The 22153-nt window shown below is 39.6% G+C and overlaps 1 protein-coding gene across 1 annotated transcript; it reads right to left on the bottom strand.

Annotated features, from left to right (window-relative positions):
• Positions 1-7930: 7930 nt before the first annotated feature.
• On the bottom strand, positions 7931-21903 carry KBTBD3 (kelch repeat and BTB domain containing 3). Its single transcript, XM_075719043.1, has 3 exons — positions 21878-21903; positions 12955-13196; positions 7931-9551 (listed from the first exon to the last, which is right to left on the bottom strand). The coding sequence occupies exons 2-3, from the start codon at positions 13176-13178 to the stop codon at positions 7931-7933; spliced, it is 1845 nt and encodes a 614-aa protein (XP_075575158.1). The 5' UTR covers positions 13179-13196; positions 21878-21903.
• Between the last annotated feature and the right edge of the window lie 250 nt (positions 21904-22153).

The raw sequence follows: 22153 nt of genomic DNA, 5'->3' as shown, positions 1-22153 counted from the left end.
GGTGCTAGCATCAAACTTTAATTATTCTCTAGAAAAATCACGACTTTTAAGTATGATGCCTTGATGGCTTGCCCCTTTTTTTAAGCTTTCAGAGCTTACGACTGAAGAAAACAAACTTTATATCAGGAAGACCTGCTACCTGTTTAGGTTTTTTTAAATAAAATTCAGAGTCTGAGGATCTCTGCATGACCCTAAAGCCTAGGGCTTTCTGGGAAACTTCGTATGTCATTCATAATGGGTGCCTACATTGGCTTGGAACAACTTATGCTTGTGCACTAAGAGAGGCTTTAATACAGGAGGAACTGGGTGCTGCTGAACAAAGGTCACCAAATGGGCAGCCCTCCCTGCAAGGAGCTTGCGCTTTGAGCACCTGAAAAGGCAAGCACTAAAGGGAACCAACACAACCCGAAAGGATAATTTAGCGAGGCAGAGAGGAGGTACCGAGGATGGAAAGCAGCTGCGGATACAGGCTGTTGAGCCCACAGACCCATCAGTCAAAAGTTCCCCATCCCGTGAAGCGCCAATGGGCCGCGAACGGGAGAAAAGCTCCCCTCGGCGCAGGGCGCGCGTTTTGGAGGGAGGGACGCAGGCCGGCCGAGCCCCCGGCCCGAGGCGGCCCAGCCAGCCAGCGCCAGCGCCCCCGCCGCGGCCCGGCCCGGCCCGCCAGGCGGCGCGCGAAGCCCTGCGGGGAGGCCAAGGCAGGCAACAAAGGCGGGCGAGGGCACGGCCAAGCGGCCCCCGCCGCGCTGAGCCCCGGGAGCGGCTGGGCCGCGGCCTCCACCCGCGCCGCGGGCCAGGGCCCCCCCGGCAAGTGGCCGGCGGGGCCCTGCGCCTCTCCCAGGAGCAGGAAGAGGAGCAGGGCCTCCCCGCGGGGCCGCCGAGGAGGACGGCGGGCAACCGCCTCACCGGCCTCAGGGGCCGAGGGCGGCGAAGCCCCACCGCTCTCCCCCCACTGCGGGGCGGGGCCGCCTGCACCCCGCGGCGGCAGCAGCCCCACGGGAGAGCGGCTGCCTTGGGCCCGCTCCACGCCGCGCCCGGGTCCCCGGGGAGCCGCGCGAACTACTCACCTGCGCCCAACTCTCCCCTCAGGGTCGCCGGCCCTTTAACAGCCACCACCCTCCCATTGGGCGAGTTGCACGCCTGTCAGTCCTTCCCGCACACCTATTGGCGGTCCACGGCCGCCACTTCTCCCCCGCCCCGCCCCCTCACCGCCCTGACGCGCCAAGCGGGCCGGAATTCCCCACATACGCTCGGAGCGCGGCAACTCCTCTCCCAGCAGGACGGCCGCCGTACGCAGCCTCCCGACAGCATTGGCTACAGGCGCTGCTTGTCTTCCCGGTGCCTGTCGGTGATTGGCTAGTGGCTGTCAAGGCCCGCCTTTCCCCTCAATGAGCTTCCGGCGGCGGGGATCTCGCCGGGTCATGGAGGAGCCAGACAGGGCGGGCCCGGCCTGGCCCGGCCCGGCGCCGCCGTCCTGCCTGCTTTGTCTGAGGGGGCGGTGTGGCAGGGCAGGGTGCCTGGGAGTGGGGGGAGAGGGCTGGGGCCGCGCTGCGGCGGCCCGTAAGGGAGGGGGAAGGTCGGCCTGCCGGTGCTCCTCCTCCTCCCGGTGCGCCGTGTGACCGCAGGCCCGGTCTGGGGGTGCGGGTTTGCCCCGTGGGCGTTTCCACGGCCGTGTAGGAGCAAACCGCAGCCAGTAGGCTTGTGATGGCAGAGCTAACGCATAACCATTTGCATTTCTCCCTAAACTGTGGGGTTTGAGTGTATTATTGTGGGTTTTGCGGTTAAAATGGTGAAATAACATTTGTGGAAATACTGTAATAAAAAAAAAAAATCTTTTGGAAAGTGTTGCTTATGTAAGTCACCATGTCATTAGCGTAAGTGAATATATATGCAAAAGACTTTCCGGAGCTGCCTGTTCTTGGGCTCTTCCTTTTTGTCTCCTGAGCCACACATGAAGTGGCTGGCACCTGCTCTTTGCATCACATCCTGTTGCCTTGGTAACATAACCTTTGTGCAGGCTTAAGGCAATGCTTGCAGGTAGATAATCCAAAATACTTTTTTTTTTTTTCTGCAGTTTGCTCCCTCTTGTTCAGCCTAACTTGATGCATGCATGTATTATTTTGCATATTTGTTAACAATTACTTGCTCAGTGCTTTCAAATCCAAGTTCTGGGCTGTATTCAGTATTTGGATGTAAGCATTTTCACTGGATGGATAGGTTGTTTGATTAATACAGCTTCTAGTGATTGTAATTGTGATGATGAAACTACAAATCTCCTTTAAAATGGTATTTTCCAGTTTCAGTTAACAATTCTGGCAGTGAACTTACTGAAAATACTTACAGAAACTTAACGTGGAAAGGCTATGAATTTACCAGCTTACTTACAGATAGTGGTAGTTTAGCTGCTATACTTGCCCATCGTGTACTGAATAACGTAAAAATTAAAAAAGGGAAATAGTAAGGAGTAGGGTAGCAAGACCATGCCACGTTGTTTGCAATGTATTACACAGGGATATTTCTTACTAAGGCCTATGTATGAACTAGGTTTCAGTTTGCATTATCGCAAGTATTTTAACAGTGCTCAGAAATAACATGCAAGTGTGCCCTAAAGGTCTTGCAAGCTAGTTCAAACTAGACTGGGGTGCAAGTAGGTGGAAAAATGATAGTAAAAGTGATTAACAGTCTGAACCTCTGCCAGTCTGCAAAAATAATTAGTGCTAATTATACCTCATTGAGTATCCTTCTTTTGTTGTGAAGCTCAAAAACACTAAATATGATTAGTGTCCATTAGAATAATTTGAACTAGGAAGCACATGATTTCCTAGGGTAGCTGCACACATAATTCTAAATAGCTCCACTTTCTCCCCCTGTTGTTATTCCACTATTACAGAGGCTATTGATCACAGGTGAAAAATGTTGGTATATACCGGCTTCCTCCAACAAAAATCCTTGGACCTCCTTCGTTCATGTGAACTATCTTGAATTATGTGTTATTTACGTCTAATAGTTATGTGTAATTTAGTCATTAAATCCAGGCTCAGCTTCCTTGCTTTTGATCACAGTGAGAAAAGCCCCACCACAGGGTCTACTTCAGATATAAACCGTGCAAGTCCATGGTGAACTCCCTGGATCTGTAGCACATACATACACAATTTTCTTCTGATTGTGCACAGGGTTACACAACCACAGTTCTCACATTTGGTCTGTGAATCCCTTCATTGTTCAATATAAGCTTTTAACATTGTGAACACTGTTGGAATGCTTTCTACGTGTCTCCAAATAGCTTCTGCTAGCTGTGGGGCAAAGGCCTTGGAGCGTTGGAAGGTTAGTTTTTATTGCTGTAACTCTATTTTATCTATACAGAGGTTTGAAAGTCACAGGATTTTAAATTCTGGAAGAATACAAGACAGCACAGGGCTCCCTCACTTTGTATTAATGCCATTTTTGCACCCTTTGCACACGCATTTTAGACTAAGTAGCTTTTATCTCCTTTTATTTAAAGCCACTTCTAAGTAGTATGGAAGCCCACTTGAGTAAAAAAAAAACCAAACCGTAATCATTTGCAATACTTAAACTTAAAAATCCCCTATATATCAATCTGAGCTAGATGGATCCAATAATAAAAGATACCAATTTAAATGAGTACTTTACAATGGTAAACTTACAACTTTTCAGCAGACTAGATCAAATGTAGTCTGGGAGCAGCTAATTGATATACAAATACGAGGTCCAAGGATAATTAAAAAAAACCCTCTCAGTGCAGTTTCCATGCATGCTAACTGCATTCTTGGTTATAATCTAACATTCAAAATGTTCTCCAGTTGAAAAAAGGAAGGAAAAAAAAAATAGTTAACCTCATTAGAAACATCATAGATTCTCTGTATTTTGAAACTCAGTGAAAGAAAAAAACAGACCTGAGAAGGATTCAGTTGCTCGGTGCTTTTATTTCACAGGAGAATGAACATTTCGGCAAACATGTAATATCATACTTTCCACATATCAGCAGAGTCCAGGCAGCAGCAAAATGTTACTGATCTCTATGCTTTATTGGATGTTAGAAGGGAAAAAAAGGAAATTGAGCATAATGTTCAGCCATAAATATTGTCAAATATATCCCTGGTTTCAGTCTCTTTTAATTAAAATAGATCTTATGCTGCCTCCTGTTGGTCACCTACAAACAGAAACATCTAAAATTAGACTCCACATTACGAACTGCAGACAGCACATTCTATAGCCTATACCTTACCTACTACCTACTACTAATCAGAGGAGGTATATAGCTTTCTTCATGGAGTAATACCAGAAATAAATCTGACCTAGTAAATCTACTCCATTTTGTGAATGAATTTTTAACAGCAGTAAACTGACTTGCTACAAATGTATTTAGAATATAGAAAATAAATTCATTAGTACATAAATAATAATCAGGTCTGTGCAAACATAATCAATATAAACACCTGAATAATTGATATTTATTATAACAACTAAACCAGTATGATAACATTACCAAAGTGCCATAATGTTTTGATAGCATTCTTTAAAAATTAAGATTATCCAATATAATCATTACTGGATATTAAAATCCCACATACAATATATATTATCTTCATGTATATTATACTGGTCATGCTTATAATGTGTTCTGTGACATATAATAGAATACTATTAGAAATGTTTTGGTTACATCGTTTAAGTGCAAATAGTAGATTATAACTTTACATGCAATTTGTATGTTTTAAACATCTTACTATATTTTGGTGAGAACATAGGTAATCATTAATCTAGTCATTGACTATTTTTAGAGGAAGGTACTTTTTAATAAAGTACTGTGAGCTTTGAAAATTCAGAAAAGATGTAGAAAAACTTGCTTTGCACTAATTTTGTGACTTGTATTAAATTGCGTAACAGCTGCGTAAAGTAGACTGAAAAATCTATTTGATCCAGACCTACAGCAGTTACTCATGCAAGTAATCCATATTCTGAGTACTGTAGTTGACTTCACTGAGATTTCTTACATCATTAGCGATTCATTACAGGATTTGGAACATAGGCCCTTAATTCTATCATAAAGCCTTGTTTTTAGCCATGCCTTTCTAACACAGCTGCTTCTGCGCTCAATTCTGTTATCAGATTTAACTCTCTGTATGTGGAATTGTGGCAAATGACCTTTTTTTCCTCTGAGAGTTGTAATACAGGCTTACCTACATAACTGAAGAAAATTCATATTATTTCATGGTAACTTTTCTGTAAGCAATGATATAAAGTAAGTGACACTACTACGTTATTTCCTGATCACTGAGTAAGAGAGCTCAACTCCATCTGAAATCCATGAATGAATTGTCAGACTGGGAACTGACATTAGTTCCTGTGCAAATGTAGCATACAATATTAAAGAAGCATCTCTATTTTCCATATTAAGCTTCAGTTTTCACTATATATACTGAGTAATTTACCACATACGTCATTGCTCTATCTAATGTCATATGCCAGAGGCTTATACATATAGCAACTAGCTGGATGGAAGACTGCCAAAAAAAAACTTGCTGTAAGGAAAATCTTAGAGGAAAGAGCATCACCTGAATTACTGACTCACTTGCTGTTTATGTGACCCAGCAATTTGGTCATGACAGTGGCAATTCAAAAACCCTCGCAATTCTCTAGTCTCTTGCAATTTGCATAGCTATTTATACCCATGTACTGTGGGCATAATATGTTACTTTTCTCATTGCATAAATTGCATACTCATATTACTCAGGTATAAAACCAACACAAAAACACAAGCAGAGGAGAATTGGGCATTGTATTTCTGATGAAGTGACAAGTTGCAATAATTAATGATTAATGAAGTCTCTATGCTACTGTGAGTAGCCTTATTAATGCTAAAACTAGTGTTCTCCTATATGTTTGTTTATTTTTCTCCCACTGTTTCAGTAAGCAGGAGTCGTATTCTCCATGTCTCCTAAACTATTCAATACATTTGCTTTGCACTAACAAAAAGTAGTTGTGTTCCAATATAAAAAGGCCTGCATTTCAGTATGGTGATTATAAAGGTTACATAGCTAAGTGTAGTTATATGATTTGGAGACTCACTATGAAAAGAGCAAAATAAATGTGGAAGTTGCCTGAAATACTGTAACGGTAAGCTATTTACTCTACAGAACTGACACGCATCTTAACACAAATAAATTATTAAGTGGGAGGGTTCCACTCTATTAATATGTTCTCCAAATATGCATAATTTTCATTTACATCTTTATGAAAATATTTATGATGCATGTTATCTAAATTTATAAAGGTATCTGATAAGAAATTATAGAGTTCCAATCACAGAACTGGAACTTTCCATTGTTTACTGTTTAAAACAGAAGTATGTTGCTAGGCAATATTAAGCTTCAAGCATTAATATTGAGCTTGAGTTTTGCAAGAAGTACATGCAGTAGTGATGTAATAATGAACTTACCGCAGTTGTCTCAAGCCATGTGAAAGATGTTTTAGACATCTCACTAAATTTTGTTCATTTTTAAACTGCTTGGAGAAGATGTGTTTAGATGTTCAGAACCATTCTGTCTGGCATAAGACAACCTTGCTGCTTAAATGATACTTATACAGAACATAAGGGCTCCCAATATCTTGTGCAAATAGCTGGTAAGGAAGAAAATTCTCAGGCTGTGGAAGATTACAAATTAATTTGTGAAACCTAGCTAATTTCACTGTCCTTCTCTCAGACACAGGTCCCACTTCGTATGCATGAGATCAAATTTACTTCACAATGTATGCCTAGACTAATATTAGAAGTCCATTACAATTTTAACATTATAATAGATGACTACTGAAAGTTTATCAAGCAATATATTGTGTAGTGTTTATGATGTAATATTTTAGCACTTAAAATTATCATGAAGTACAAGATAAAGTGTTTTAATTAATTCAAATCACTATAGAAGTTAAAAAAATTATTTTTTCACCTCAGAAATGCTATTTACTTTGACTTTAAATATGGGGATTTATTTTTGTAACTTTGTATTTGATGTATGACAAGATACAAACTTTTCCCATAGTTAACCAAAGCAACAACTAAAATTTATTTTACAACTTGCTGCTGCAAGCAGCCTAGTGGCTGCTTAGTAGGTAGCACTGGAGACTTCAGAGATGGAAGACTTCTGTTAGAAAACATCCTGAAGTGTTTTTTCTTTAGTTAATAGCATGACTGAAGCAAAGATGCCACAGGAATCATCCATGCTGTAGAAATCTTGCCCACCCTGCAATATGTTAACAAAGTTTATCTTGCCACAGTTAATGGGGTGAAAACCGAAAGTACAGCTACTACTAAGGCACAAGGATGGAGAAAAACTGGTAAAGCTGAAGAGCTGAAGTAAGATGACAGGAATTACCAGTCTCTTCAAGTTAGATACCTGGTTTTAATGCTGTGAAGGTCACTTTGGCTCTTGCCCTTGCTAAGGTCATTCTAATAAGATCAAGCTGACAATGAATGCCTTTTACAAGTTTATGAATATAAAAAAACCTAAATAAAAACCCACTAATGTAGATTTCTTTTAAACTTCAGTTAGATAGGGAAAACAGTATCAGTCAGTTTTCTCACTCAGCAATTTGTCTACTGGGACAACTGTGAATATTACAGAAATAATGGCTCATGTTACACAATTAATTCCTCATGACTATGCTTTTTTGAAAAGTAATATCATTTTGCAAATAATTACAGAGAAGACTTGCATATAAAATTAAGTAATACTTTCTATATAATGACTACCATGAATGACAATTTAATGGACTCTTCCAAAGCAATTCTATAGCATACAATTTAAACTGAAGATTTAAACAAAACAGTACGTATTTTTCCATCTGTAAATTAATACCTAAAAATCTGTTCTAAAAGTTGTGCATTTAAATAGATTCTTTTGACTCAGGAGTTTCAAAATTCTCCAGAGCAAATTGTCAGTACAGATGACCAGGGGTCCCTATATTTATTAAACTGAATAACCTGACAGTAAAACTCAGTTAAGGCTCTTGGCATTGGTGAAACTTCTTCCCACTCAGACCTACTACTATGGTAGACTTGAACTTCATCTGTGATTTCTTCTGGAGCATAATCACCACCTAATATATAAATTTTGTCTTCTGTTCCAACTGCCCCTGCATTAAAGCCAGCGCATTCAAAAGATCCTTCCCCTTTCCAAACACAGGTTTCCGGGCAAAAGCTGTAGACCTTGTAGGTGGAGAGATCACATATGTACAATGTACAGTTCACTGGAACAGCTTTGATTAGAGTTGCATGGAAAAATTGCCCAAATTCTGCTACAAGCTCAGACCACTGATCAGTCATAGCATTATACTTAAAGAAACAGTCAAGAGATGGATTAAAGGCATCAGTAATCTCTACTTCTGAGCCAAGGACATAAATTATATTCTGACATGCACTTGCTTCTGGATAGTAGATACCTCTTGGTAATTGGCTTACAGATTTCCAGTCTTTGGAAAGAGGATTATAGGATTCTACATCCAAAAGACTTCGGGTTTCTTGAGCTCCTCTGGTCTTTCCACCTATTACGAACAGCTGGTTTAAGGTTACAACAGAGGTGTGCATTGTCCTTGGCTTTTTCATAGCTGACACTATGGAGAATTCATTGCTGACTGGACAGTAGCACCAGGTTTGGTCAGTGGCATCATGAAATGGTTCAGCAATATGAAGCCTGACAGTCCTATAGCAATTCCCCTTGCATCCTCCAGTTATAAATATTTTTTCTCCATAGCTAGATAAACTTGACCCTGGAAGATCAATCATGTGTGTATGTGGTAGTTCCTTCCATTTATCTGTTTTGATGTTGTAGCAGAATGTATGTCTGTTTTCTCCATCTTCATCAGTTTTATGAACAAATATATATTTTTCTGTCGTTGAAGGACGTGCATCTGGAAACAGTCCACTAAAGTTTTGCACACTTTTAACTGCATCATTGATTATTACTGAGCAATTAGCACTCTTAAGTAAGTGTTCTTCAGAATGTAGAAAGTCCTGCAAAGTCTTTTCAGGTAACTGGTGTAGTCTCACTTTTTTAATCAAATTAGGCAGATGTTTCTGTCGTGTTTCTAAGTTGTGTTTGGTCCACTGAAGGACAGCTTTCAACACTGATTCTTCCTCAGGGACATTTAGTTCGTCAGCCTCGAGACATTTTTGTAATATCTCAAAATTCATCTCCAAAAAATCACTTGATCTGAGCAGCACGGAAAAGTGGTGCTGTACAAAATCTAGCGCATGATCAAATAAGCGGATGGAACCATAACTTTCTGATAGAGAAAGCAACTGTAAGCAATTCACAAGATCAATACTTTTTATTAGAAAGTCACTGCAAGCTTTGGAAAGGAGTGAAACTTGAAGAAATGACGACAGTTGGAAGAGCATTTCCACATTATCATTTGTTATCTCTGTTTTTCCTGTGTAAGCGTAATCAAGAAAAGCTTTCACTGCCTTGGGTGATAGATTACTAATAGTAACATTGCCATCATCTCGTTCTTTCATATTAACTTCAAACATGGCTCTGTGAATAAAATATAGAAGATATAAACACAAATTAAAGATCTAGCAAACAGCAGAGAACACTGATGTGAGAGGAAGGAGACAATCAGGGATGGATAATAAGGTGGGCAGGCTGTATAGGTCTAAAATGTGGACGTTCTCATAAGTAAGAACGATGCATTTGCTTGCTATGGTTGAAGAAAAAAGGAGTGGTGATAACATATTCAAAGTGATGGGTCATAAAAATGATAGCAGCACCTGTGTTTTGTGTGGATTTTCATGGAGAGCAATGAAGTCTGCAGCTGTCAACGTGAGAGAAAATGTGAAATTGTTCAGGGCAGCACCAGTTTCAACAGCTTGAGAAAGAAAGGCTGATTTACAAAACATACAGTAAAAAAGCCCCATGATTCAGGTCATGCACTGTGGATGAATTCAGAAAATTAAGTGAAAAAAGGCCTTCCAAATTGCAGGCTGAGCAAATGGCAGGATGGATGACGGGTGCATTCCTCAGTAATAAAAGTAGGTGAGGGGTGAAAGAGGAGAAAAAACATGAGGAAACTTAATTCTTGCTTTAGAGTGGGCAGGTAGATGTATGGGTACAGGCAGATGTCGGGAAAAAAATGAGGTTTTGACACTGGATTGCGTGGCACAATTAAATTTGTGCAGAAAGTAGATTGTGACTGAATACAAAGATGATGGTTGAAATCATGGAACAAACTATTCATCAGTAGATTTGTGCAAATTTTATTACAACTTTGACTACTTTATTACTAGATATGTAATAACATTTAACTATTTCACACAATCTAACATGGCAAGATAAAATAATTAAAGTTTTTCAATCTGGTAACTTCTGGCAACAGAATAGTGCTGCAACATCACTTGCCCTACCCTCCCAGAGCCTAAGCATCAGGCTGTCACAGCAACAGCTTCTGAATTTGATAAAAGATGATAGGGGAGAAAGATTTAGATAAATCATCAAATACTAAGTATATAATCTGATTATTAATACATCATAGATAGTCTCTATTTAAAAAGAGAGTATTATGTCATAGTTCAGTTATACAATTAGTATCTGTATAGTATGTGATTTTTAAAATCCCATACTATTATGACGCCAAAGAGAAAAAGAAAATCATGGTGTGTAGCATACTGTTTGGGAAGTGAACATCAGGTAAAGCAGGAACTTTTCTGACCTCCTGAACAAGAACATAAAATTACAATAAGACACTTACGTCCCAAAGACCTTTTTGCATACTAAATGACAATCCTTAGAATCCTTTCCTCATTAACCCAAGAGCTATGATACAAATCTCTAAATTACAGAGTAAAATAGCAACTGAGCAATACTAGCAGGAGAGCAATCTAGGCAAAGGTATTGATTCTGAAAGCTAACAAGTAGGGAGCAAAAAATCGCTGAATCTTGGGTTTACACAATGAAACCAAAACTAACAGAAGTCCAAAGGCCAAGAAAGACTAAAGGTGTTTCGTTTTAAAATTTATCTAGTGGACTGTCCTGGTTTCGGCTGGGATGGACTCAATTTGCTTCCTAGTAGCTGGCATAGTGCTGTGTTTTGGATTTAGGATGAGAATAACATTGATAACACACTGTTGTTTTAGTTGTTGCTAAGTACTGCTTATGCTAGTCAAGGACTTCTCAGCTTCCCATGCTCTGCCAGGTGCACAAGAAACTGGGAGGGGGCACAGCCAGAACAGTTGATCCAAGCTGACCAAAAGGCTATTCCATACCATATGGCGTCATGCTCAGTATATAAACTGGGGGGGGGTTGGCCGGGGAGCAGCGATCGCTGCTCAGGAACTGTCTGGGTATTGGTCGGCAGGCGGTGAGCAATCGCACTGTGCATCACTTGCTTTGTATATTATTATTACTATTATTATAATATTGTTATTATTATTACTACTACTACTATTATTTTATTTTATTTCAATTATTAAACTGTCTCATCTCAACCCAGGAGTTTTACTCTTCCAATTCTCTCCCCCATCCCATCAGCGTACGGGGAGTGAGTGAGCGGCTGCATGGTGCTTAGTTGCTGGCTGGGGTTAAACCACGACATGGACCTAGGTACTTTTTATTCCCTGAAGGTAGTAAGTTGGCCTTGCATTCCAGGACAATTTATGAATTTGATGGCTGCTGTTATCAACTGTACATGCAGGGAGAGGTCTCTCCTGGCAAATTTTAACCAGAAGAGCCTGTAGGTAGTGAAAAATGCACGTTACCATGTGCTTAACTTCAGTTATAAAAATTACCACTGGAAGCTATTTCATCCTAACATTCCTTTCTACCAGAGCATCTCTGTGCTGTTAAGCAGTAAACACTTGAAATGCAAGTACTTCTGTGTGTCAGAGAAAAAACACATCAGCTGCTACAGTGGAGAAATAGCTTATTTCACCTGCATTTCTTCTTTTTTCAGTAGTCCTAAGAACATAGCTAGCCTATGTCCTCTGTCATAGATAGCAGACTCCCACAGACCATGGGATGCTCCAGGCCGTTTGAAAATAACACTTGTCACCTATGTATGGGCAACTGAATCAAGCTCATTAACTCATTTCCAGGAGCCCATTTGTTCATTGTTAGAGCATCTTAGCTTTGTGTTTTAGTGAAGAGTGTATTTGGAAACAGACTTTCAGTTTGGAATTGCAAGCTTGAGCCTTACTAATAAAAAAGTTAGCAAGGTTCTTCATAAACTAATATCCCGTATGTGAATGATCTGTCTGTCCCTTAAGAATGCATAACTTTAAGCACCAGAAGGAAGATCACAGATCTGTTTCATGCTGAAAGGCTGAAAACTATAGTTTAGAAAAAATAGAAGATACCTGTTTAAATACTGCTGAAGACAACACTATAACTGACCATCCAGAGAAACAAAATCCAGCCCCCTTCCAAAACCATGTACACTTTATCCATAACTGCTCAATGCAAGATGTATTTGTAATCAACCTTCTATGTTTCACAATATAAATGTGTCCAAGTACATAGACTGTCCCACACAAAGTCAAACAATACCCTTGCAGACCTTCAAGTACAGATACAGGCGACAGGTAAGTCTAACATACACAACTTGGTGTCCATTCTACCTAGCAGCAAAACCATGCACTTCTGGTTTGACATTTCTATTTCAGAGTATAGACTGCTGTCCAAATCTCAAATTCATAGAGTCCTCATGTCACTTTGGAAATACAAACAGATGTATTTGGGGTATGGTTAGGCATCTAACACTGTAGTTTTGTTTCGGGGGTTTTTTTTGCTATCTTTAATACCATGTTTGAACACTTTGCTCAAAACTCTGCAGACATATGTAAGTTGCGATGACTTTGGTTTTTTTCTGTAATTATATTCCTTCCCTCCCTCCCAGAGAACTTACAATCCATTTCCTGCAAATTCATGCCAAAATTAGGTTTACCTGAAAAAATCACTGCACGCTGCCAGTACACAACGATGACAAGGAATTATTTCATCTTTCACAAGAATTTTAAAGTCAAAAAATGTATTTTGTTCTCTGAACTTTTGTAGTACTTTTAAAATTTGTTGTCCATGACCCTCAGCCACTAAGGAATTGATTTTATTTTCCGGAACAGAAATTCCATTGCAAAGAGGTCTGCTAATGTAATCCCGTTGATTAGCCATGGTTTCTTCAACCTATTCCTGAAACAGAAATGGAATAATAAGTAATTGATTCTACAGTCTTACTGTTTAAAAAAACCCAAATCAATGTACCATAAGACAAACAAAAAAATTCCCAGCACTGAATTTGGTTTGTAAGTCCTATGCGCAGTTCTAAATTTGTGTTATAAGTGATTTTTACACTGAATTTGATAATAATACTTCTACTTTGCAAAATACATACATGTAGCATACTTTGAAAAGTAAAATATCTGACACGTATCAAAGAACAACACTACAAATAGTACCCACCTGTAGGAATTTTTTCAATAAAGTCCACAGGAAGCACACCAAGGAGCATGTTATAATTTTTAATGGTCATTTAAGAGAAAGACTTTACAATTTGATGTAAAATGAAGATGGAAAAGGAAAACTTTGTTACATATTTTCAGATTCCAAAAGGCTCATCTGTATACCACAAATCCCCAAACTCAAAGCAAACCAATGGTCTTTCTACAGCTTACAGGGGAAGGGAGATACAGGCTACTAGACTACTTTCTAAGTGGATTCCCATTAGGCATTCCAGGCTAAAACAACAGAATACAAACAAACACCGAAGGCCTGGCCTAATCACAGGATTCCTAGGGTTTACCAAATGGGCTCATTTAGAGACAGTTTGGTGACAGTGCAACTTTGAGTGTTTAGTCAATTGATACTGATTTTATCTTGTATCTCTAGTCTTGCTATGAAGTTGTATGTTTGCTTACAGCTTATGCTGCACACTGTGAGCTTCATTTACAGTGGTGTAAATTAACTGGCTTCAGAACCGATTTAAGTTTAAGACAGTGCAATCTCCCTTTCCGCAGCCAAGTTTTTCTGGTGAAAATCCCTATACTGAAGTGCATTGTTTGTATGGTAAGTTGGACTTCACTATTTTTTACATTAAAAATAGTTTACTCCACTTTGACAACATAAAGAAACTTTAAACATGAGTATATTTTATTTACACCTATTTAAAGTGCTATTTTTACTACAGATGCATAAACTGCCCTTACTGCAAATTTGAGTTAAATATTTTAAAGCTTAAGGAAACATTCCAAGGTTTTTCTATGGCAGGATTCTGCTTCCACAATTCCAATTAAAATTAGCAACAGATAATGGCCCACCTGAACTGACAAAGAAAGGGACAGAAAATTCCAAGCCAAACTCGGAAACCAGAAAAATACTGGGTTTGGTTTTTAATTTCATGAAAAGTCTTATCTAATAACATGATACATTCAGAGCAAACTAAGCCATCGGGCAATCTTCTTCATGGGAGGTACTTTCATAGCAGACTGATCTATACTTTATCTAGTCAGGTAGCTCCAACCACAAATAGACCTCCATGTCTCCTGGAATAGAAGAGATCCATTGGTCTTGCTGCCAGCACTGGCACACTTGGAGCAGGCATCTTCTCCTTCCCATGGCCAGACAATCTCATGTATTCACTCTTTCCATTCTAAGCCTGAGGAACTAGGAAAATACAGAAGAACAAGACCACCATTTATTCTGATAATGTATGGCCTCATAACCCCCAACTTCCATAAATCATAAAGCTTTTTTATATGTCAGAATTCTCTAGAATACCCTTTTCTTATGAACTTAAAAGCCTGTTCCTCAAAAGACTGAATATTCAAAAGCAGAGTTGTTTCAGTAAAGTTAGTTTCCCACATTTGAATGAAACTTAAAAAAAAAAAGTAAGTTAATTCCAAGGTTTATTTGGCATCATGTAAAGTAACACTTCTTCTAAAGGAAATGTAAACCTTCTCACAAAATTCTGGAACTGATAATAGATAGCAGACATGTTTCTCCTTTTACACACAATTTCTATAGCAAGCTCTGACATACTACTTGCTTTCTGTAGGTAAAATTACCAATTTCAGTAATATTCATCTTTGTATAATGAACATCGAAACATCTAATGTCATCAAGTCTGTCTCTGCTGTTTTAGGCAAAGACATCATATAATAACTTTCATAAAAGCAATCTGTTTCAGAAAGTTTTCTTTTACCACCACGATTTCCACAGAAATACTATCCCAGTACATCGGTGCCAAGTCTGCAAACCTTCTTTTAATTACACAATTGATTTATTAATGCTTACATATATTTGGTCTTTTGTCAAAATTGTCATTTGACTTAATTTTCCTTTGTATATCTATTCACTCACAATTATCAAGAGTGTTGATATCCTCTCTCAACTTTTATTAGAATGAACAATTGTCAAATTTTCCAAGGTCCTTCTGTAAGACTGAATTTATGTTTTCCTTATTATTTCTTGCCATTTTCTCTTCATCCACTCCAGCTTGATCTCATATTTCTTTCATTGATACCACATTTGTTGTACAGCATTACAGTTAAGATCTCATCAGTGTCTCACTACTCCAATTTGCAGGTCATCCAGTGCATCCTAATCCTAATCTGTAATAGCAGTGTCTCCTTATTTTTTACTAAAAGCAAATTTCAGCAGTGTACCTCTAATGTTTTTGTCCATCATTAAGGAACATACTAATGAATACTGTGCTATGGCTTAGCCTGATTCATATTCCCCTCCACTCCATTAAAAAAATAAATACTAAAAAATTCAATTCTCATCTCCCTTGTATCCAATTCCTGCTTTATTTGATGATTTTGGCAATAATTTACTACTTTACTGGATCTGTTGGTTTTACAGCCCCCCGAAATATCTTAACAATTGTGCTGGTTTTGGCTGGGATGGAGTTAATTTTTTTTTATAGTAGCTAGTAGGGGGCTATGTTTTGGATTTGTGCTGGAAACAGTGTTGATAGCATAGAGAAGTCTTCCTTATTGCTGAGCAGTGCTTACACACAGTCAAGGCCTTTTCTGCTTCTCACACCACCCCACCAGCGAGTAGGCTGAGGGTGCACAAGAAACTGGGAGGGGACACAGCCAGGACAGCTGGCCCAAACTGAACAAAGGGATATTCCATACCATATGACATCATGCTCAGCATATAAACCTGGGGGAAGAAGAAAGGGGGGGGACGTTCAGAGTGATGGCGTTTTGTCTTCCCAAGTAACCGCTACGTGTTATGGAGCCCTGCTTTCCCGGAGATGGCTGAACATCTGCCTGTCGATGGGAAGCAGTGAATGAATTCCTTGTTTTGCTTTGCTTGCGTGCATGGCTTTTGCTTTACCTATTAAACTGTCTTTATCTCAACCCACGAGTTTTCTCACTTTTACTCTTCTGATTCTCTCCCCCATCATACTGTGAGGGGAGTGAGCGAGCAGCTGTGTGGGGCTTAGTTGTGGGCTGGGGTTAAACCATGATACAATTCAGCTAAAACTTGTGTTAAACAAGGCCAACTAGCATTTATAATTATTTCATGCATTCTTCTACAAAGTCATATGAATTAATCGATAGTTATATTTATAAATATTTGATCAAGTTACTGAGAAAAGGGTAGAAAACACAGGGGGTGCAGACATATGTTGCGTAGGTCTGGAGTTCAGGAAAGCTGGGCAATGAGCCTCCTTGTATTTGCTCCCACAGGATTCTAGTTACAAAGTCTGTCTTTATGTGGATTACCAAGAACCAAATTCCAGTAGAGGTTCATTATAGTTGGGATCTCCTACTTTTGCTTCTTAACATATGGCTGTGTGCCATACAGCTTCTTATCATGCCAGGCAAAGGCTATATACTCCAGCCCTCTTCCATCATCTGACCTACCTGGTACTTGTCACACAACCAGCCTTCCAGCATCTCCTGTAACATGATGCATCAGACCCAGAGTACTGGCGTACGTGACTGGGTATTGCCTGCGGTGAGATCAGATATGTTCTCTGATGTGACCAAATTAAAGCTACCCTACTACTTGACAAAACTCTGCTCGCATACTGAGCGTTTACACATCTTATACTGACAAACACCTGGTTAGCTATTAGCTTGGTTTTCTAAAAAAAAAACCCTCTAAAACCAAACCACCTTAACGTTAATACATTTGCCCTGTTTTTCTGCTTGAAAGTCACATCAAACACGTGGCCCTAGAACATAATGAGCTCGTTGACCTAGAGTAGCCACTGAGGAGTCTGATAAGCCCATAGTCAAAATATGAGATATACACACATTGGTATTATTAGTATGTCATCTATTGGTAAAAAGCTACAAGAAAATATTTAACTGACCTTAACACTTGTATACCAAGCAAACAGCGGCCAAAACAACTCACTGAATTTCTAGAGGAATTTTTTACTTCATCAATGCTAATGTTCCCATTCCAAAGACAGTTATAAGACATAACATAGTTATAAAGATTTTCTTTTAGTTGGTGCCATCAACAGTCCTTCTTAGATGTACTTATTAATTCTCTAAGTGGAAGAAGTTGAAATGTGTAATTCATTTGTTTATACTTATCCTTTGCAAAGTCCAGCTGCCTTTTTGAATATCAATTTAATAACCCGGATATTTGTTGAATCCTAGCTATTACACTAAGAGACTGTAAACACAGCATACTGTTAAACTTATACGGGAGTCCAAAAACATCCAGGACAGCCATTTTCAGAACATCTAAATGGTCATATACTAAAATCATAACCACTGCAGTATGCCTCCTGGAAATGATGTTCACATCTATTCTACCAGATTTGAAACAGCAAAACAAACAGAACTGCAGAGTGAACTTTGAGCAGAGATGAACTTTAGTATGTGCAGGGTCTACTGTAGTTCTCACCAGAGCATCAATCAGAACATACTCATATAAAGTACATATATTTATAAACACTTTTGCTGAAAGTCAAAATAGCCTTAGGTGCTGCGACTAACAGATAAAATGGTTACAGAAGTTTAAATATACTAATGAAGTTGAGAATGGTATATAAGATGTACAATTAATTGTAAGTGAATAACAGAGGAAAATTTATTAAACAAGGGAGGACAAGGGCGTATCTAATAAGAATGGAGCATGAACACCCAGATGAGGACACAGGGTACAGACTGACACTGGAGAAGACTTACACCAAACTGTTTTGATCACTTTATAATAGTAAGATAAAAATATATATGCAAATATATATTTGACTTTGTGATAGCCTAGAGAATGTTGTTTTGTGAAGGTATTGAGCATATGTAAGTATTGTGTATACGTAAATTAGCACTTTGTCAGAAAAACCATGTTAGGGCCATGCCTGCCTGCCCATAAACATGACTGAACCTTTGTAATGGGACTGAAGCCCGAGACTGTTCCCAGCACAACAGGCACCAATCTTACATGAGGCATGTGTGCATTCAGACAGTACAAACAACATTCTGTGTGTAAATGTTCTCTCCTCTACCAATGCAGCTGGCAAAACCAGTCTAAACTCAACCATTATTCGGTACTTTACAAACAAGTGTAAAGCAATCTATCTGCTTTATCTCAAAGCACAATGTACCTGTGCTACAGCACTCTCTGACCAATTAAAAAAAAGAATATTAATTCTTAATAGTTCTTAGCAGGTATCGTATGAGAAATAAATTGTTCTTCAAGAGAACATTACTTTTCTCACTGAGCCTTCTCCCACCTTGATGTCTTACTAGGGAAGAAAAAAGAGAAACCTTAAATGCGGCATTTTACAGCATACTTTATGTATTGAGGAAGAACGAATTATGACCAATGAAGATAAAGAAATTGTATACACTTCTCCAGAGAAGTTTTATAATTTTTTTTAATACAAAATTTAACTGTACAGTTAATGTAAGCTTTGAAAAGATCAAGGTCAGCATTTTAAAATCTAATTTTAAAAATAAGTATTATATTATTAAGTCTACTATATGACCATCAAGACAATTTGCTATTTTCACTCCTTATCTGTGCAAAGGGGGAGAAATTAGTAATTTGTTAACAATTTTCAAAGACACCACTCCCCACTACACATGTAATTTAACAGGACCTAATTTAAAACTCAGCAAGACAAATATGAATGGAACAGGTATCTAAAGGATTTGGTGACACTTCTAATTCCTGGCTAAAAAGACAAGAGTGGACTGAAATGTAATTCAATTATAAATACTAAGTACAAAGTTCTGTACTTTTAGACTGTATTGCTGTTTTGACTGTCATTGACTGTCTAAGATTGAAAACAGACAGTAACAGAATTCCAGGTTCCTGTCTGGAAATTTCAATGCAACTCACAGCTTTTTCATAAATAACTGAACTTCACAGAAAATGAATATTCAATCTTTTTTAGACAATCAAAAAAGATGCATGTGACATTCTGAGACATTTAATTCACAAAAGTGGCATTTATTAATAATACATGTTGAGACAGTATTCTACAAAGGAAAGGTGACACAGCAACTTTAAAGCTTTGGGCTTTTTAGAAGTGATTGAAAAAAACCAGCATTAAAAAAAAAAAAAAAACAACCAACTGCATTGTACCAGCAGGAAGCAGTGAAGTTGCACTGATTCCTGGAGGCATTCCAAACGTGGAAGATTCCCTCTCTGCAAGCAGTGATCTTTAATTGCGTATCCTCTCACAAACACATGAATCCATTAAGATAAAGAAAATAATCACTTAGGAGAATTCAAACTGACTGGATTTTATCCTAAAGCTAAATTTCTCAAATTCATCAAGTTCCTTTGCAAATTATTTTCTTCGCTAAGAAAGTTCAAGAACTGTAATTTTCATTTTCAGAAAAAAAAAAAAAATTAAAATGCCATGCTGTACTTCTTATTCCGGCAAAAATAGTAACTACAGATTCTAGAAGATGAAATTACTGCTTTTACTGGGTTCTGTAGTCTGTCATTTCTGTAGGTCATTAAAATATGTGTTTTTTCCCCAAAACATAAATGCAATATGAATAGAATAATAGAATAATAATTAATAGAATAATTTAGCATAACTTACTACCATAGCATGTTTTACTTCCAATGAAAATGTAGGTTTATATTGAATATATTCATAATTATATTCCACATTATACAGCGCATCTTGACCTTCAGATTGCACTTGATACTTATTTTAAAAAAAAAAAAATCAATAAATCTGCTAGTGAAAAAACTGCTACATGTTTATATCTCTCTAAGTAGAAAGCATGGACAAGTCAAACCTATTAATCAAACCTGAGGGGTTTTTTGGAACTAGGTATGATCCACATTCCATTAGTATTATCACATATCAGTAACTAAATATAGATATGGCCACAATTTCCTCTTCAAAGTGTGCAGAATACAATGCTTGACACGTAAGCCTCAGCTACAATTTGATATTGGTGAATAGCATTTTTGTGGTTTGGGGTTTTGTTTTTTTTTTTTGACTATGCTAAATCCTCCTCTGCAGTCAGTTAACTTTGTCTTTGGAACATATATAAGGGAGTATGTATGACACCCCTTACCTGACTAAGTCATAAAGAAAAATGGGAATCATATTTAAAAATAAGTGAATTACACTACTGATTCCTTGCTTAAACACTTTTTTTCCCCAAATGTTACTTCCGTGTTTAAAATATTTTGCAAGGACCAACCTATACTCAGTTATAACAGAGACTTATTTTGGGCAGAAAGACAGCAGTTCTTCTGGCCTGGTTAGAAACAGCACTTTTTCACATTAACAGGGAACTGGGAACACTAAACAACAAAAAAAAACAGTGAAAGATTTTGATAAATACCTGAAATAATGTAATTTGCAATATTTTTGCATCATTTGTACATGGTCAATATAGAAGGTAAAGCATAAATATTTCTAAAGGCAAGAAACAGGAAGAAGGGTCATAAATTTTCAAATAGACCCTAAATTTTTAGCTGTGGCCCAACTTCAAAACCAAAGCGTAAACAAAATTATTACCTTTTGATGATTTTCAGATGGCCTGTAATTGAGGGCACATGGGAGTCCAGTTCTGACAACCATTACAGTTTTTAGCAGAACAAAGAGCACAGGATAGAAAAGGCTTTTGTTTGGACATAATCTTTAGGAGCCAGAATCAAACTAGGGTGATGCAGTACTTTTTGCATCTGGTGTGTGAACAATTGTCTCCTCTTTTCCAGTCAATACAAAGCAGCAAGTCCAGGGACGGCGGAGAGGCCACCCCTGCTGCTACAGCTCCTGGGATGTGTCAGCTCTGCCAGGGGTCGGGACGGTTCTTCAGGAGCATAGATGTACCAATGGCAACGATGGGGCCAGAGACACCGGGGGGAATCATCTGCCGTTAACGTACAACGGTGCCACAAGAGCTCCCAACGGACACTATCCCCAACGGGGATAAACGCGGCCCTGAGTCGCATAAAGCGGGGGCAGCCAGAAGTTACAGGGAATTTACGTTCTTCTTGCCAGGGCCGGGGTTGTCAGCCACCCCCAACCTCATCAGCGCAATACCGCACCAGTCCCTGGTCCCCGCCGGTCCCCGCCCGACGCTGCGGCCCGCCAGCGCCGGCCGCAGAGACCGCAACCACGGCCGCAGCCACCGCCCCCGCCCCTCGTCCCGCCCGCCGCAGGGAGGGCAGCGGCCTCAGCGCCGCTACTGAGCATGCCCAGGCCGCCCGCGCATGCGCACTGCGGCGCCTCCGTTCATTCTAAGGGAGGACTAATTCTGACAGGACGGGCAGGACGGTGCAAAGGGCTTCCCCTCCTCTCACAGCGCGACCGCGGGGCCCGGCCACGGGATGCGGCGGTCTCCACCGCTGCCGCCTCTCCGCAACCGGCGAAGAGCTAGTCCCCCCCGTAGAGCTCCCTCCGAACAGCGCGCACCCACCTGCAGCCAACACCAGCAGCTCGCAGACCAGTCTGGCCCACCCTCCGCAGCAGCAACGCCAGCAGATTGGCTCCTTCCGGTGTCATTCTGCCCCTTTTTGCAGTCGGAATGGTTCCTCCGGCCGTCAATCCAGACGAAAGCCCGCCCATCCTCCGGAGCGGCGTCCTCTCTGGGCTCGCTGACGACACCACGGGCGTAGCTGAGCTGCGGGCACGGCCCGTCCCCTGATAAGTCGATAGCTGGCGCATTGCCCTGTCACTCACAGGGCACTCTGCT

Source organism: Pelecanus crispus, chromosome 1 (genome assembly GCF_030463565.1).
Source record: "Pelecanus crispus isolate bPelCri1 chromosome 1, bPelCri1.pri, whole genome shotgun sequence".
Classification (NCBI taxonomy): Eukaryota; Metazoa; Chordata; class Aves; order Pelecaniformes; family Pelecanidae; genus Pelecanus; species Pelecanus crispus.
The sequence above is the reverse complement of the archived record's forward strand: the minus strand, read 5'-3'. Positions and strand labels throughout refer to the sequence as shown.